Below are 18,783 nucleotides of genomic sequence, written 5' to 3'. Positions count from 1 at the left end.
CAATCATCAACTCACTTTGTATTCACTGGGCAGAGTTTGAGGACAGGAGGGAAAGAAGGCCATTGCATTCACAGGGTTGGGCAGAGCAGAAGAATAGAGTGAAACATCCTGGAAAAATAAAAAGAAGGTGTGTGTGTGTGTGTGTGTGTGTGTGTGTGTGTGTGTACACGCACAGAGAGGTAGGGGCATGGCGAAGCATAAGGGGGAAGAATTGGGTAGGAATCAACCAACCCTAGGAGTGCCTTTTATGTCTTTAAAATTAAATATTAATTAAGAGGCTTAAAAATAATGTCATCCTGCAGATAATGGGGAATCACAGATTATAGACTGGGTCATGACCTTAGTTTTCACATTCAGGAGATCAACACGATGGAGCTGGAAAGGATGGAAGGAAAGAACTTTGGGGTCTAATACAGTTATTCAGTCCACGTGTAAGAGAGTGAATAAGGATTTGTAGCATTTGAATTGAGGGGAGGAACACCTCTTTGAAAAGAAATGATGTGGGCTTCCCTGGTGACGCAGTGGTTAGGAATCCGCCTGCCAATGCAGGGGATGAGGGTGCCAGCCCTGGTCCGGGAAGATCCCACATGCCACGGAGCAACTAAGCCCGTGCACCACAACGACTGAGCCTGTGTTCTAGAGCCCGTGAGCCACAACGACTGAGCCCACGTGCCACAACTACTGAGCCCGGGAGCCTAGAGCCCATGCTCTGCAACAAGAGATGCCACTGCAATGAGAAGCCCGCGCACCGCAACGAAGCGTAGCCCTCCCTCACCGCAACTAGAGAAAGCCTGCACACAGCAACCAAGACCCAACGCAGCCAAAAATAAATCAATTAAATAAATAAATTTTTTTTTAAAAAAGAAAAGAAAAAGGATGTGCCTTGTGAATTGGAATAACACATCCTGGTGTCAGGGAGAAAAAGAGAAAACGGGTGATTGGAGCAGGGCTCACACTGAAGTACAAGATTCAGTACAGGGTGAGGCTGCAGAGAGGAGAGCTTGAGATGCCAGGCCTAAGGCACTTCAGCTCTTTTTCTCTATTAAGATGAGATTTTTATAAGTGAAATAACTGGGACAAAGCAGTGAGCATTACTTTTTGGAAAACCTAATTTACTCCCTTAGGGTGCCATTAGTAATATGTGACACTGTCATTTGCAGGTAAGGTCCTTTTCAACTCTTGGTATTCTTCAGTTATACGATGCAGGTAGCATTGAGAAACTTAACGTTAGATTAAATGAGACTCTGATGGGGGAAGAAAGATGACTCCAATGTTTTGGGGCTGGGAAAAAGGAAAATTTAATTATGGTTAGCATAAGTAGGTAGGAGGTTGTCTAATTGTCCGAGTTGGAAATGTTCAACAAGAAATGGAAAATGTGAGTGGCATTGGGATGCAGGAAGACAGAGCTGCAGGTGAGAATTTGGGATTCATCCATATAAGACAATGGTTAGAGTAAAGTAGATAAAATAGACTCTCCTGGAGAGATGGATATGAAGAAAGTTGGAGCAAAGGCATGGACTTGCGAAATGCCCACGTTCAGGCGTGAGCATCAGAATGGTGCGGCTTCAAAGATGCCAGGGAAGGGGACGCGTCCATACATATTTTGCTGATAAGTGGAAACACTTTTGCTGCAAGCAAGAGTTAGGAGTTTGAGTGAGGACCATTTAAGTTTGGCAAATAAAGAGTAAAGGTGAAAAGGTAAGATGAAAAAGATGCTAATAATATAGCACCCCCTGCTGTTAGGCATCAGGCATTTTAAAATTGTTTTTCTCAAATTGACTTTTTCTTCCTTCCTGTTTTGGTTGTTTTTTAATTTTCACCTATGTTTTATATGGTAGCTTAGTGTGTGAATGCACTAATGTGTTTCCTTTCTAATCAATGCTATGGGGGGAAGTCATGTCAGTTTGTTTATTCCTTGATTTCAACTTTGCTAAAAGCTTCTGTCTCAAATGGCTCTTCTGGTCTCTGTGTCACAGAAGACGTGAGTTAATTACTTCAGGATTACGGGAACCCCTCCTGCAGGATTCTGAATATTCATTTTACGTTTTGACTCACTTGTTCATATAGGAGTTCAGGTTTACAAGCTTAAAGCTTTTGGAATGAATAGCAGTGGAAACTTTTTTTTTTTTTTTTTAACCCCCAAGGAAAACCTGCATCCTTGAAAACTGCACAGCCGTCTTGGGTGAATTTGTGTAGACCACTTCCTAAATCCAAAGCACCTCTGAAAAGCTCTGCGCTGCGGAGGACAGGAAGCACCTCCTCTGTTGCCAGCACCCACACTGATCTGAGCACTTACAACAATAACTGTAAGTCAGTCTTATGTCAGACTTTGGGGCTTGTTGAAACTGTAGTTGTTAGAGAAATCTTATGCGCTACAAGTTATCAGAGTTTTTGGTTCTGTGATTTAGGGGAAAATACGCATCTTGCTTCTCCCTTGGCATTGCTCTAAAAGATTAGCAGGAAAAACAAATTCTTTCAACGACATTCTTTTTTGATGAATGTGCTATGAAACACAGAAATATTTATCTGTTGAAGGCACCTGGTATTTTTTTGCATGAAGGATTCTAAAGTGTATAATTTGAAGATGGTGGGGTTTTTTGGCTTGTTTAAGGAAAGGAAGCAATCTAGGGGCTATTGGAATCCAACTGGAAATCAGAAAAAAAGATAACTTCAGTTTCATTTATTTTGTAAGCGGCTATATTTTGTAGGTGTGTTTTTTCTAATCAAACTTTGGATGCTAGATTCAGTGTATTAAGAGTAGTATATTATAACTTCAAGCCTAGTTGTAAGTAATTTAAACGGAGTATATTTTGGGGGTTTTCAGTTCGTGTGAATTCAGTTTGCTGTGTATAAAATGAGTGAATTGAGTTATCCCTTTTGTTCAAAAGATGTATTTGGCCTTAGTGTTTATTTGCTCATTTCCCTTTTAATTTCTTTCACAAAATTTATGGGTTAACTAATTTGAACAATTTTGGAGTGCCTGCTGTGTACAGGCACCACTGTGGATGCTGTGAAGGATATGAGATATCAAAGAAATGGTCCCTCAAGGGTAGTTGAGAAAGAAGATATTTACGTGGATAACTAGAATATCAGATAAAACAAGATATAAGGGAGTGGTGGGAGGAGGGGAGTTCTCTCTGCTTGAAGGGGAGGATCGGTGTCTTCTTTCCGGTGAGGGGACAGGGACAAAGTGGAGTCATGGTTATGAAACTTCTGGATGTGGAGCACCGTGTAGGGTTACCATACATTCTTTCTTTCGCTTCCTCTCAAATAACTTCTGTTACCCTCATTCTATATGCAAGGTCATTGAGGCCCAGAGAGGTTGTCGCTGGTCCAAGGGCACTCAGCCAGTATGTGACAGAATTGAGAATGTGTTTGTGGAGGGTAAGGCACTGAATTAATGACCAAATTAATGGGCATGTTTCCGAGGGGGCACTTAGCAGGAGCTGGTCTCCTATGAGAGTCAGTAGTTGTATACTGGACCTTTAGGAGCACTGAAATTTGTTACTTGAAATTAAACGGGACTGTTATCTGCTTATGATTTGAATTTTGAAGTTGTGGCATAAGATCAGAAGGGTTTGCATGTATCCATTGATTCCTGATGATTTGAAAAGGTAATTCACATGTGTATTCTTTTAAGGTCATTTCACTTGCAGTGTTCCCTGTTTGTAATGGGAAGTTTTGAAAACATTCTGCCAAGAGGGAAGCACCAAGGTGCTCTCGGGGGCTGGAGGGTTGTGTAGCGCTGGCGCTCGTGGCCCTGGCAGGGGGCACGTCCCGTGGAGCCACTGCCCAGCGTCCCTGCCGACGGCCATGTTGCGGTGGCCCCATTCAGGACCGTGTCTGACACTCCTAAGGAGGGTGTCAAATGCTTTTGTCCATTCCTTTTTGTCTTTTAACAAAGGGGCTTCCCGTGGACCCACAGAGCCTGTCTAGGGGCTGTGTGTCTCTGTTGCAGATGAAGCATTCAAATCCATGTCTCTTTCTTAGTTGGATTTGCTAGCTGGTTTAATCTGTTCCGAGTAGTGCCTTGGAGCTTACAGATTTTTTTCCTTCTCCATTCTAATTCACTAAGAGCAAGCATGAGGGATAGGAGAGTGAACATGGCTGCAGTTTTTCCTGCCTAAGCTTGCTTTGATCCTTTTAAATGACTATACCAGGAGGATTTCGCAGTTGTACAGAAACGGATACTTCTTCGAAAATATTTATCAATTCTACACTCACCCCACCGACTGGCTCAGAGAGGCACTATGATGCTACCTTATTGACACTGCTGGTTCTGGGATCCTACAGCCTTTGTATAGTTCCTTTGTTAGCCACGTTTACTGGGAAAAGAAGTAGGTCGACGATTTCTGGTTTGATTCTTTCTTTGTAAGCATGTTTAAATTTTATTCAATAAATTGATTTAGCATCTCTTGATTGCTATCTTTATAACTTGTAATTTGTTAATTGTATTTCTTGGGCATGTTTATATTTAAGTTGTGAATGATTCTGTCTACCAGTTTATTGTGTATTTTATGTGTTTTGAGACTCGGACTAAATATAATTCAGCAGCGTTGTCGAAGTTCGTTGCACATGAAATTATTTTATAAGACTAGTTAATGGTCTCATTTTTGATGAAATAACTGGTTGTTTTTGTGTGTGCACCTAATCGTCGTACGAGGATAGAAGAATGCTTTCCCAGAATTAAAATGAAAACATCACATTTTATTTTACTCATATTATAACTAAACATATTTAAAATGTGCACTTTTTAAAGATTACCTTACAACATGAAAAAAGTCATTTTGAGCTGCAGTTTTCCTATTTCTGATAATGATGGGTCATGTTGGGAAATAACTTAATCTTTTGACCAGTGTTTTAAATTCATACTGGGTTAAGCCTTTGAACGATTTCACAGCGTGCTTTCTTGCTTTGTCCATTTCTTTCTTTGTGATGCGTTGCCGTGGGCGCAGTCGCTTTTGAGGCTGCAGAGTGCTGTTGTAAAATTAGCATCTGGTCCTCCGTGCTTAGGGATGCTGTAGAAGTAACATGGCCAAGTTTTAAAGTGACTGAATCAATATGAGACAATAAATCTTTCTTATTTGGGGGTTTCAGCAGGTTCTTTGTGTGTGTTCTTTTCAGCATAGAAAAGTTTAAGGTTACAGTATTGATTTTTTTTAATATTAACCTGAAACATTGCACAGTCGTTTCTATATCAGATATGCTCATTTTTAGAGGTTAATTGTTGTAAGCTCTTCCAGACTCAGATAGCTAAGTTCCAGTTTTTAAGATCATTGGATAAAAATGTTTTGTGTGTGTGTGTGTGTGTGTATGTGTATGTCTTGAAAAGAGTTGAAGGTTTGAGGACCTTTGTGTGAGTGTAGATGCAGGTCTCAGGAGAGCTGGTAATTTTGCCGTATTAGCGAATATGAAGTCCAAGCGCTTCCTACTTCTACCAGTTTGGCCACAAAAACCTAAGCACATTTATTTTTGAGAGACAGCGGGTGAGGGGAGACAAAAGGATGCACACCAGAGCTCCTTGCACTGTCTGAGAGATAGAACAGGCGGAGGTTAACTGAAGAAACGGAGCTTTCTCTTCCCTCACCTTCACGGCCAGCCCTGGCATCAGCCGCGTGATACAATAGAAAAGGGTGTTCAACTCGGACTCAGTGCTAGTCAGTCTTACTGAGTCACTGAAGTTGGACAATCTTACACTCTCTTAGCCTCAGTGTTCTCACCTGATGAACAGGCAGGGAGGCTTAGATCATCTTCAAAATCCTTGCAGCAGCAGAGGTTTCTGACCACCTTCATTTTAAGTTGGTGGCTAACGGTTTGGAAGGAGGGTGTTGTGAGTCAAAGGGATCCAGGTGATAGAAGGATTAGTCTTATTCACCTTCAGTCCTATCCTCATTGCAGGATGGCAAGTAGGTATTGTGTCGCCTGTCAACACTGGTCCGTTGGTGAGAATCACCTGGAGAACAGTGTTGAAAGGTTTTCTGGCTGCTTCCAGGTTTAGAGCAAAAATGGGTGCTTGACTAGTGAGGCCTGCGGGGGGTGAGGAAGGGGTGAAAGACAGGCGGTACATACTCTGACCCCATGTTGCAAAACATGCTCATTACTTACGCACGTCTGAATGGACTATTTAATGAGAAAATACTATTATGCAGACTGATATTAATTTCGTTTTCATTCTTTTAATGTTTTTCTAGGATATATTTGAGACACTCTTATTATTACAAGGTTGGGTAATTTTGCTTTTGGAATTTGAAAGCTTAGACTTAAGTAGTGATTTGATTTTAAGCCAGGTGGCAGATGATCTGGCACAGTGGGGAGTGTTAAGCTGATTCACGGAAAGTTCAGGAAATGAGCAGAATGTTGGCTCTGTGTGTGTATATACAAATTTGTTAAACAAAACAAAAACCAGTGCTAACTAAGTGCTAGAGTGTAGTGTGAAATGTTAGTTTGCAAATAAAAGTCTGGAACAATGAGAAACCTTTCTCTAACAGGAAAATCTTTTCTCCTGCTTGGGCTGCTCTGAGCATCTCTCTTCATTTTCTCTGTAGACTCAGTCATCTATCATTTCACTTGAACCACATTTTGACCACGGGGAAATGAAAAAGAAGGATTCCAGAGCACCTATTATTCTGGCTTAATCGAGGCAGCTAGGACCAAGGGTGTGGTCAGCATGGGGGCAGTTTTAAAACTGTATGTTAGGGGCTTCCCTGGTGGCGCAGTGGTTGAGAGTCCGCCTGCCGATGCAGGGGACGCGGGTTCGTGCCCCGGTCCAGGAAGATCCCACATGCCGCGGAGCGGCTGGGCCCGTGAGCCATGGCCGCTGAGTCTGCGTGTCCGGAGCCTGTGCTCCACAACGGGAGAGGCCACAACAGTGAGAGGCCCGCGTACCTCAGAAAAAAACAAAAAAAAACAAACAAAAAACAAAAAAACTGTATGTTAGAATTGGCTGAGACACGGGCAACCACTTGTGGGATTTCACATTTTGATTGTACACACCAGCCATCATGGAGTGGTTGTACCTCCTGAACCACTGGGTTTAGGAGAATTCCGAGTGTGTGTTTGGCCTCAGTGGAACCGAGCACCATAATCAGTGAGTGGGGACCCCGTGACACCGTATGCATTGTCTGTTTCCACACTTGGTGTTCAAACCCTCTCATACCTAGAGAGGTGAAGTGATTCAGCACAGCTAGGCAGTGGCCCAGTCAGGACCAGAACTCACATATTATAGGTTCCATTCCATTCCATTCCTTGAAACTAATGTGCTTCTCTTATTATATTGGAGCTTGTGCCACAGTTTATCATTTGCATATAATAATTCTAGAAGAGAGAACATTTAGATATCGTCAGGATACCCAACCGGCTGCCCCATTAGGAACTGAAATAGAGGGCAGGAGAAATACTTTAAGGGCATCACGCCTCGTAGTAAAGTACATCCTTCAAGTTGGGGTCAGCCTAGAGGAGAGCCTTTAGAAAACCGAAGGATGTGGAAGTGTTGGTCATAAAACTGTGTGCTGCTCAGCACACTGTGTCTCCACAATTAGTAAAGTGGGGAAGAAATGAAGGGGGGAATGTGTATAGTAGATGATCAGAGAGAGAGTGTGTGTGTGCATATGTGTGTATATATATGTATACATATGTCACATATAAATGTAAATGTGTGTGTGTGTTTGTACCCTGGGTCAAACTCATTTTATCCTTGAAATACGGATTTTGACCCTCACGTGTAACAAATTGGTGCTAGAAGGGTGGCAGCGAGACAATTTGTGTCCAGGACAGCACCTCTGTTCTGAGTGTGACAGAGCCAACAAGACAGGAATACTGTGCCTCGTGAGAAATGTGGCTTTTGCCTTAGCGAGAAATCCTTTCACGGAGTCCTTTGGAAACTGAAGGTCTTTGTGTTTAAAGCTTAGAAATGAAAAGCAAGGATTTAGGATCATACAGATTCATAATAGGTCTGTAAATTAAACTCAGTTCAGTTTTTCAAAATCTATGTAGGTGACTTATTTGCTGCTGAGTATAATTTTTAAAATATGTTAAAAAAAGTAAGACTCAAATCAAGATTGTTATTTGGCTACGTTGTGTCTTAGTTGCTGCGCACGGACTTTTCTCTAGTTGCGGCGAGCAGGGGCTACTCTTTGTTGCGGTGTGCGGGCTTCTCATTGCAGTGGCTTCTCTTGTTGTGGAGCCCAGGCTCTAGGCACACGGGCTCAGTAGTTGTGACTTGCGGGCCCTAGAGCGCAGGCTCAGTAGTTGTGGCGCACGGGCTTAGCTGCTCCGCAGCATGTGGGATCTTCCCAGACCAGGGCTTGAACCTGTGTCCCCTGCCTTGGCAGGCAGATTCTTAACCTCTGCACCACCAGTGAAGTTCCCAGATGGTTATAATACATGGTTGAGACTAATAACATCATTTACTTCCTTTCTTGGATTTTGATTTAGCATAAGTTGAAATGTTGATCGAAACCCACTACCATTTTACATGAAAATCTAAAAAACCTGCTCTATGACATTTTGGTTCCCTTTCTTTAAGACTCTGAAATCATTTCCCATCCATCCTTTGAAAAGTCATGTTGAATTTTATAGTAGTAGTATCTTAAGTATTTATCATTTACATTAGCTCCCTGTCAACTTGGGAGAAACCAAGTTTCCAGGTTCTGGGGAAAGAGGGAATTGGAAAGAAGGATGGGAAGTCGACAGAAACTTGTCAGGAGGAGGGAAGGCTCTGTGTTGATTTGGCCTAACATTGGAAGTGTTATCTGTGCACAGGAAGAACGAAGAGGTGGCTCCCTGTAGGGGGACTTGACGTAGGTCAGGGGAGAATGACAGCATGTCTTTACAAGGTTTAAATGTGACATCTGTAAGCACTGTTGTAGGAGTTGGGACAGTTTAGCCTAGAGAAAAATTTCTAGCTGTCTTCAGATTTATAAATATTTGTAAATAATGTTGACAGCTCACCCCTTTCTAGAAATGTGAGGTGAAGAAAGGGATCGAGGTTGGTAATAAAGAAATTTGTGATTATAAGTGTTGATTATTAGAATGGAATTGGATGGTTAGAATTGGGTGTTGAAGATTATTTAGAAAAAAAATATTAAAAAATCCAATCTGGGTTGGTGGAGGGGAAATTAAGCCTGGAAACCAGGTAGTGAATGAATGAACCTCCAGATTTCCCTCTGGCCCAGTAAGTATATGGTGACATAAACATACTAGTGGTTTGTGTGGTTAGCAAGGGGAGATAGATAAAAAGGTTACCTTTTCTGGGAATAGAGAACCATAAAACTTCCAAAGTATTTTTGTTAGGATTTTTTCCTCCTGAGTTATGGAGAGAAAAGGGCAAAGTGCTGTGTTTACACTCTTGAGTGTTGTGTATAACATGGTAATCTCTTAGGAAGAGCCAAGCAGTGCTGTTAAAATTCCTTGTAGGAGCTAAGCTTCTGGACACTGTACTTTTTCAAAGATTCCTCAATTATGGAGAACTAAAAGGAGAAGTTGAGAATGATAAGGAAATACCGATTTTTTAAATCTTTAATTAGATCACTGCCGCTGCTCTTCTCACCCTCCTTTTTTGTTACCACTTAATAAAATTTGAAACAGCTTTGTATGTTGTTATCTTTACACGCGGGTACTATTTTTGTCTTTTCAAGCCTTTCCTTTAAGGTTTTTGACCCTTAGGAGATTTTAAAATGTAGATACCCTCAGCCGAAATCAGTACAATAAGTGATGGTGATGCTGGTTAAATTCCTAATATGGAATCCTCTCAACTGTACCAGTCCTATTTCATAGGACCTTGTTATGGACCCGATACACCTTTAGCAAAAATATAATGTGAAAATGCATTCTCATTTTGAATTCAGAGCGCAGGACACAGGCCCTGCTCTTTCTTTTCCCTCTGCCTTTCCCCTGTCCCATACAAATCTTAAGGATACAGTAGAAGAATTGGGTTATTTTTTTTTAATCCAATGAGAAGCCATAAATGTGAAGAGGAAACTCACAGTTTACAAAGAACCTATATAAACATATATAGGTTTATATAGTCTACATACTTGTCTTATGCAACTGAAAGATATTGAGTTTTTTGATGCCTAGGGCTTCAGTCATTATTGGACAAAAGAAGAAACAAAAGCAAGACATCTACTGGAGGCTTTGTCTAAATGTTTCTCCGTGGTTTCAAATTGTCTTTCTGGTAGAAAATCAACAAGTTACAAATTATCACTATTTTTTTAAAGCTGTGTTCTTTATTTCAAAGTGTCACTGTCTTTTGATATGCTAGGATTGTCTTTAGAGTCCCAGTGAAGAAAGAGAAGCAAAATCAGAGACTAGCAAAATAGCAGATGCCCTTTCCAGGACCCGTTGACATATTATACCTAAAATATAGTATTTGCTCACCTTCACTCTGACCTTTTCCCAGGAAATAATATAGGTCTGCTTCTGTGGGAGCCCCCTTTGCCTAGTTAACTGTCGTGGACTCAGATATACCACAACCTAAGCACAATTAGCTAGTGCCTCAAACTTTCTCCAGAAGTCCTTTCTTCAATTCTTTTAGTGCCTGGAAACCTTTCCCCCCCGCACCCCAGAGCTGATTCCTGTGTGAGTGAGAGAGGAAAGGTTTACGTGTAATATAAAAGATGCTTTTTATTATTTAGGTGGAATTCCCTTTTATATTTTAGCTTTAAGGCTTAGGTGCCTTTGTTCTAGGGCAGATGTTGGAGTTGCAGCTTCTTGCAGTGGCAGAGAAGGATCAGAACCAGATCTCATCTTTGCAGCTACCAAGGAGCTTGTACATTATAGTCGTCCCTTGGTATCCACAGGGGATTGGTTCCAGGACCCCCAAGGATACCAAAATATCTCCCAACTTTTATCTGGGATGACAGCTGCCCTGGAAAAGAGGCATAAACTTGGGCTGTGCCAAGATGTAAGGTCACCCTGGTTACCGTTCACCCTGCATCCCTGAGGACAGGAACTACCTATGATCCATCTTTGTATTCCCAACATACAGTAACGACTGGCACGTGGTAGGTGCTTAGTGAGCACTTGTTGATTTAAAGAGGAAAGATAGGTCATGGAAGACTCATACTGTGTTTATCTGTAAAATAAAATGTACTTTTCTGTTTTATTCCAGCTGGTAATAAGGTTGCCATCAAATATGAGGAAAAACCTCCAAAACCAGCATTTCAAAATGGTTCCTCAGGATCCTTATATTTGAAGCATTCGGTACCCCAAGCTCACGCGCACTTACTAAAAACTCCTCCAAAAGGTATGGACCTCACTGTGGAGAAGAGGAAGGCAAGGCTTTTTAAGTCCTTGGCTTATAGGAGGTTAAATTTTGGCATTTAGGTTCATGGTATATTGAATATTTATTTACAAAAAGTCTGGTGAATAAAGACATAATACATTTTTACACTGATGGAGCTATTCTTGTTCTGAGAGTCTGTAGGTTCTATAGCTAAAACTTGATACATATAAATCAGCAGATAGAGCAAAGGTATAAGGTGAAAATAAATGAAACTTCTAGAGTTAAATTATGCGAAGGTGGTGATCTAGAATAATGAGATAGAAATGCATGGTTTACTTCACACTTTTGGTCCAACCACGTCCCCCCGCACCCCACCCCCGTGTTCTTTATGTTTTCTTCTCTGTATCGCTCACTTCGTGACTGCTACAGCTATGAAGGTTAACTTTCAAGTTTACAACATATGTGGTATATACTTCATATGGAATGTTTTCATGCAGCTTTATCACAGTGGAGCTGAAGCACATTAGCAGTTGTTGCTTAGTGAATTGAAAGATTGCTTAACTGAAAGAATAATTGTGAATGAGAAGCTTGAGCTGTAATATGTGATGCATATTTATATTAGAGGGTTTAAAAAGCACAGAAACGTACAGCATCCTCCTTCATCCCGTCAACCATGAATACTGTTGCCTTTCCTCCTTTTCTTTCCCTCTGCATATATAATAGCTTTGTTTTTGTTTCAAGAAAACTCAGGGCATACTATGTACATTCTCTTGTGTCTTGCTTTTTATTAATTTAATAGTATATCATGAGAGTGTCTTCATTTTAAATGGCTATGAAATAGTCTCCTGTTTTCCAATTCCCTGGTTCCTGGACAATTTCTGTCTTTTCACTATGGCACGTGATGCTGAGATGAACATCTCTGAATGTGAATACTGTTCATTGCTTCAGGTTCTAGTTACTTCCAAGGGGTATTCCTAAAAGAGGAACCACTGGGTTAAACTGTGTGAATCTTTGTGAAATTGTTATCATATTACTGAATAACTTTCCAGAAATGTGTTAGTCTCTCAAAGCAGTGTGTGTCTGTTGCTCTGTGTCCTTCTCAACATGTGTGTGTGTGCTACATATGTATGTAAAGGATCACGTGGTAACTTGAGGTTAATTACCTAGTGAATGTTTATCAACACTTTCTTTTCTACTGAATTCAAGAGAGAATAGGCATAGATATTGGCAAAAAGGTTCTTCTGGGTACCAGCAGGTTCTCATCTTCCAGGGTTTTAAACAAATTTCTGATGCATCAAATTACCCCTCGGTGGGATGACATCAGTATATGAATCTATGGTTTTTATTGATGATGATAAAGCCCTGTAATCTACACATACACCTGTAACTGGAAAGAAATGTCGAACTTTAATTCTAAGATAACTTTCAGAGAGTTAGAACGGCATGATTTCTCTGATACGTTTGCACAACAGAGAACCTCAGTATTCTAAAATATCTTGCCATTGAATTTGTAAGCTTTTGTATCACAGAGGTTTTACTTGACTGGGAATCAATGCTGTCCATTTATAACAGCCACATATTTTAAGAGATAGTCATCTCTGTAAAATTCCACAGAATGTGGCAGCTGTTCTAACTAAATAATCTGCAGGTGACTTGCCCTAGAAATGACTGTCACATCAGGAAGATGTGTTCATAGTCTTCTAGTGACTTACCTTTGTAGCTCTGTACCTGTTACCACTCCTGGTTGAATTTATTTTTCAGCTGTATTGATGTATAATTGACAATTAAAATTATATTTGATTTAATACACATATATATTGTGAAAGAATTCCCCGGGTTGTATTTTATATTGTATCAGTTTGGAGGAAAAGCTTAAGTATGTTTTCCTTCATAGCTGAATAGCAAGAGAACTGGATTTAATACTTGGCAATTTTAGAAATCACACCCTAGTAGCTGTGTTTTGTAGTCTGGGCCTTTTTGCTCTATCAGCAGTGGAATAGCATAAAGTGTGTAATACATGTATAAATTTAGTACTGTTAAAATTTGAATTTCAGCAGTTCTTGAACTGAAAAAATACTGTAGTTTGTCCTAGCATGTTTAATTTTGACAATGAATAATATCACCCTTAAACTAGTATTTTGATGTTATTTGGAATATTTTATCCTTAGATATTCTAAGTATAAACTCGATAAAGTTGATTAGATCTCAGTGGAATTTCCCATCTGGAACCTAAAATTTCGGTGTTAATGGATTGTTTTTGGAAAAAAAAAACTTAGTTTTTAAATGGTTTATTTTTGTATGATATTTTCTATAAAACATAAATATTTCTATTTTAGGTCCTTCAAGAAAAGGTCTATATACAGCTTTCAATGTGGGTAAGTGACACCTTAAATATGGATGGAGAAAAAGAATCTTTTTGTAAAGTTATATTATCATTACAAGTATTCAAGTGTATTTGCAGTGATTTTTTCACTAGTATGCTTATAAATATAATTTCAGGTTTGTGGCATAAACATAACTGCTTATGACCTTGATCAGCATGGGGTTAAAACTTGGTGAGCACAATTGCCAAGCCATCTGATGCAGAAGGACATTTTATTAATCACAGATAATTTGTTTTTTAAATAATGATTTTTTTTCAAATGTGGAGCATATTTAATATTTAAAATGTGGAGATGTAGAGAATGTACTTTTTTTTGTTGTTACAAGAAATAGGCTATTTTGGGCTTCCCTGGTGGTGCAGTGGTTGAGAGTCTGCCTGCCGATGCAGGGGACACGGGTTCGTGCCCCGGTCCGGGAAGATCCCACATGCCGTGGAGCGGCTGGGCCCGTGAGCCATGGCCGCTGAGCCTGTGCGTCCGGAGCCTGTGCTCCGCAACGGGAGAGGCCACAACAGTGAGAGGCCCGCGTACCGCAAAAAAAAAAAAAAAAAAGTTATGTTTACACTATAGTGTAGTCTATTAACTGTGCAATAGTAGCATTATGTCTAAAAAAGGTACATACCTTAATTTAAAAATACAAAACAAAATTAATTACAGTAGTAACATCAAAGATCACCAATCACCATAACAAATATAATAATAATGAAAACGTTTGAAATACTGCAAGAATTACCAAAATGTGACAGAGACGCATGAAGTGACCAAATGCTGTTGGAAAAATGGTGCCAATAGTCTTGCTCAACGCAAGGTTGCCACAACCTTCAGTTTGTAAAAATACAATATCTATGAAGTGCAGTAAAATGAGGTTATGCTTGTATCGAATCAAAACAAGACAAATACTGTGGAATCTAAAAGGTAGAATGAATGAATATAACAAAACAGAAACAGACTCACAGATAACAAACTAGTGGTTACCAGTGGGGAGAGGACAGGGAAGAGGGACAATATCGTAGAAGGGGAGTCAGTAAGAGGTACAAACTCTTAGGTATAAAATAAGATACAAGGATGTAATTAACGTACAGCACAGGGAGTATAGCCAATATTTTATAATAATTTAAAATGGAGTTTATAAAATATGAAATCATGTTTTGTACACTTGAAACTAACATAACATTGCAAATCAACTACACTTCATTAAAAGGTGGGAAAAGAAAAAATCAGACACAAGAAAAGAAATATGAGGGACTAAGAAACATGAAAAAAGTTTACGAACGTCACTTAAAATAATGTGCTGTCAGTTCTTGTCTATTTTTAAGAGTAATACCCACTATTGGTGAATGCGTGGGGACCAGGTGCCTCATACGTGCTACTGAAGGGGAATAAATTACTACAGCCTTTCTGGACAGAGGCACGTTGGTGACATAGAGCAAAAGGCTTCTACCCTGGAATTCCACTTATCAGAATTGATTCTAGGAAAATAGTTGATTGACTTATTTATTGCTTTTCAGAAATGTTTAGAAGGGGGAAAATTGGAAACAGTATGAATGGCTTAAACAACAGGTGTTGTTTATGTTCACTGACATTTTAAGGATATTTTTGAAGCCATTAAAATAACAACATAGAGGATTATTTAATGCCATGGAAAGATAAATGTGAAATTTTTAAGTTTAAGAAAACTGGTTACAGAGCACGGTGATGTACAGGTAATTTAACTTTTTTAAAAATAATTTTTTAATTTGTTTTTATTTTTGGCTGTGTTGGGTCCTCGTTGCTGTGTATGGGCTTTCTCTAGTTGCGGCGAGCGGGGGCTACTCTTTGTTGTGCTACACAGGCTTCTCATTGCGGTGGCTTCTCTTGTAGCAGAGCACGGGCTCTAGGCATGTGGGTTTCAGTAGTTGTGGCACACGGGCTCGGTAGTTGTGGCTTGCGGGCTCTAGAGTACAGGCTCAATAGTTGTGGCGCACGGGCTTAGTTGCTCTGCGACATGTGGGATCTTCCAGGCCAGGGATCGAACCTGTGTCCCCTGCACTGGCAGGCGGATTCTTAACCACTGTGCCACCAAGGAAACCCCTGATTTAACTTTTATTTTTCAAAAAATTATACATTGAACATGTTTTTTTCTTAGTTTTTAAAAACAAACATTGTACATGGATAAAACATTACTGCTCTTATTTTGGGAGACCAAAGAAATAAAAGGCAGTGCCACTGATCTTGAAAAACTTATAATCTTAAGGGTGGGTGGAGGTTGAAATTTTTTCTAATTGTTTTATGGGAATTTTTGGACAGTTATTCACAATATATCTTAGACATTCTTTTCCCTACTAAGGAAGAGGACATTATGGAAAAATTGGACTCTTTTTTTTTTTTTTTTTTTTTTGCGGTACGCGGGCCTCTCACTGTCGTGGCCTCTCCCGTTGCGGAGCACAGGCTCCGGACGCACAGGCTCAGCGGCCATGGCTCACGGGCCCAGCCGCTCCGCAGAATGTGGGATCTTCCGGGACCGGGGCACGAACCCGTGTCCCCTGCATCGGCAGGCGGACTCTCAACCACTGCGCCACCAGGGAAGCCCGGAAAAATTGGACTCTTGAGTTGAAGTTTCTACCATTGGAATAGAGATTTGAACTTAAAAATTATGATGCATAAAAATGAAGAAAATGTGGCAGTTAGTGTTGTGTTAGGCAGAGGAAGGAGGTAAACGTTAAGACTGATACTTCATGTTGGAGTTCTGGGGAAGATTGGTTGGATAGAGATGCTTGAATCCCTGGTTTAAGTATTAATCTCCAGATTCTTGATGATCATTAACAACAACAAATAAATCTGTCCTAGTTGGATGTATTTCCTAGCATCTAAGCAACCCTGCACAGCATATGCTAGAATCATAACATCACTGTTTTCTAAAGTCCAGTCACTAATGAAATGCACATATTCCTACACAGACTGCAATGGGATCTGTGATTCTTGTTGGAACCTACCGTGATATAGCACATTGACCTGCTAAACACTTATATCATCCATAAGATACCTTTAGTTTTTTAAGCCTTACCAAAGACCTTATACAATTATTTATTCATTGTTTTTGTTTGTGTCATTAATAGAAACTCAGTCCATATCATGTGCTTTTAAGAAAGGTATTCTGGGGCCTCCCTGGTGGCGCAGTGGTTGAGAGTCCGCCTGCCGATGCAGGGGATACGGGTTCGTGCCCCGGTCTGGGAGGATCCCATATGCCGCGGAGCGGCTGGGCCCGTGAGCCATGGCCGCTGGGCCTGCGCATCCGGAGCCTGTGCTCCGCAACGGGAGAGGCCACAACAGTGAGAGGCCCGCATACCGCAAAAAAAAAAAAAAAAGAAAAAAAAGAAAGGTATTCTGTCACTTAAACTTTTTAAAAACTTTTTTTTTATGACTCTGTGATCTCTGTTTTAAAAAAATTGGGAAAATACAGAAACATAAAGCAAGGGAATTAAATATCATGCCTACCCCAACTCCCACAGTATTGCTGATATTTTGGTATACTTGCTCCAGTATTTGTTATTCTTTTTGTTTAAAGTTGACATCCTAATACACATACAAATTTAAATCATGGCTTTGTTTTCCCACTTGACATCCTAACACAGGCTTTGCTGTACTTCATAAAAATTCATCTTATTCCTAATTTTTAATAACTGTAATTACATTTTTCTATCTTAGGTACCAAAAGTTCCTTAAATTTTTCCTTACTGTCCTTGGTGATCCTTATGTTCTCTTAATTCAAATTAAGACTTTGTATAATAACAAAGATGACACTTTCTTAAATTTGGGTACTTCTATATTTAGTATAACTAAAGAAACTACAGTGTGCGCACAAGTGGTAACGGCTGATCAAATAAGTAATCAAGGAAACGTTTTGAGCCAGTTTTAAAATCTGTGCCTCCCCAAGCCCCTGAAGTATATATATTATAAAAGTAATTGGAACTATACAATAATTGCTTATTCGATTATTTAAAAGAGTGCATACATATAAAGCGTTTAGGAGTGTGCTTGGTATGTAGTATATTGTATGAGTTAGCTGTCAAGGCCCCTTTTGCTTTGGTGCACTTGTGCTCAACTGCCACCAGGGGGCAGACTGTGTTTGGGAAAGAATGGAAACCCAGCTTGAGCTGTTCTTAGTCTTTCATCTCAAACATCTTTTTCCGTGTGTGTGTGTGTGTGTGTGCGTGCACTTTGCTGTACAAACAAGAACTACTCCTCTGACTTTTGACTTTTCCTGGCACTGCTTCTCTTTATTCTTGTAGTTCCTTGCTGTGCTGTTTTTTTGGGGTTTTTTCTTTGTTTTTTGCCTTTGAAGGAAGAGTTCCCCAGAGGATGGGAGACACTGCAGGCCACAGCCACACAGGACCACGCAGGGTCACTCACAGGGAGAAGCAGGGAGCCTTGCTGTGCTGTTTACAAAGATCGTTAGCACATTACTGTTAACTCTGTGTGGTGTAGCTTAGGGTAGTTCAAGTAAACTTTCTAATGAGTATGAAGAGTTGGTGGCATGTTGCTAATTTCTTCTTTTGGGTAGTTAGGCTAAAGGATTTCCCCTTTAACCAGGATACGTTAGAGTTTACTGTTACTTAAGTAACAAAACTAAACAAACAAAAAAACTTAACAAAACAGAAAACATCCTATAGGGGGTGTTGTCCTATCTTTAATAATATCAGTGTTCAGTCTTCTGTTTATAATTTTAATGCTGATTTTGGGGTTTTTTTGGCGGTGCGCGGGCCTCTCACTGTTGTGGTCTCTCCCGTTGCGGAGCACAGGCTCCGGACGCACAGGCTCAGCGGCCATGGCTCACGGGCCCAGCCGCTCCGTGGCATGTGGGATCTTCCCGGACCAGGGCACGAACCCGTGTCCCCTGCATCGGCAGGCGGACTCTCAACCACTGCGCCACCAGGGAAGCCCTTTAATGCTGATTTTTATCTTAGTTTTTTAAAAACTTTTTATGGGGGTATAGTTGTTTTACAGCGTTGTGTTTATCTTAGTTTTTACAAGCTTTTTTTCTTTTCTTGGTGCGGGCGGGGAGGAGAGGTGCTTTATGGCAAATTAATTTGCGGAATCCAGAAAAAAGGTTGCGGTTTAATAATAACCAATTGTGATAGAGTGAAAAGGCACCTAAATGTAGCTTTTCTAGACTTTAGTTCCTTGATTATTTGTGCTTGC

The 18,783-nt window shown here is 40.3% G+C and overlaps 1 protein-coding gene across 1 annotated transcript in view; it reads left to right on the top strand.

Annotated features, from left to right (window-relative positions):
• MTUS1 (microtubule associated scaffold protein 1) overlaps positions 1–18,783 on the top strand; it is a 103,694-nt gene that overhangs the window by 28,723 nt on the left and 56,188 nt on the right. Inside the window, 3 exon segments of the mRNA XM_082608644.1 lie at positions 2,145–2,306; positions 11,111–11,245; positions 13,561–13,599. Coding sequence (XP_082464770.1) covers positions 2,145–2,306; positions 11,111–11,245; positions 13,561–13,599 — 336 coding nt within the window.

Source organism: Mesoplodon mirus, assembly GCF_964341445.2.
Source record: "Mesoplodon mirus genome assembly, chromosome: 20".
In the NCBI taxonomy this organism is placed as follows: domain Eukaryota; kingdom Metazoa; phylum Chordata; class Mammalia; order Artiodactyla; family Ziphiidae; genus Mesoplodon; species Mesoplodon mirus.
The sequence above is the reverse complement of the archived record's forward strand: the minus strand, read 5'-3'. Positions and strand labels throughout refer to the sequence as shown.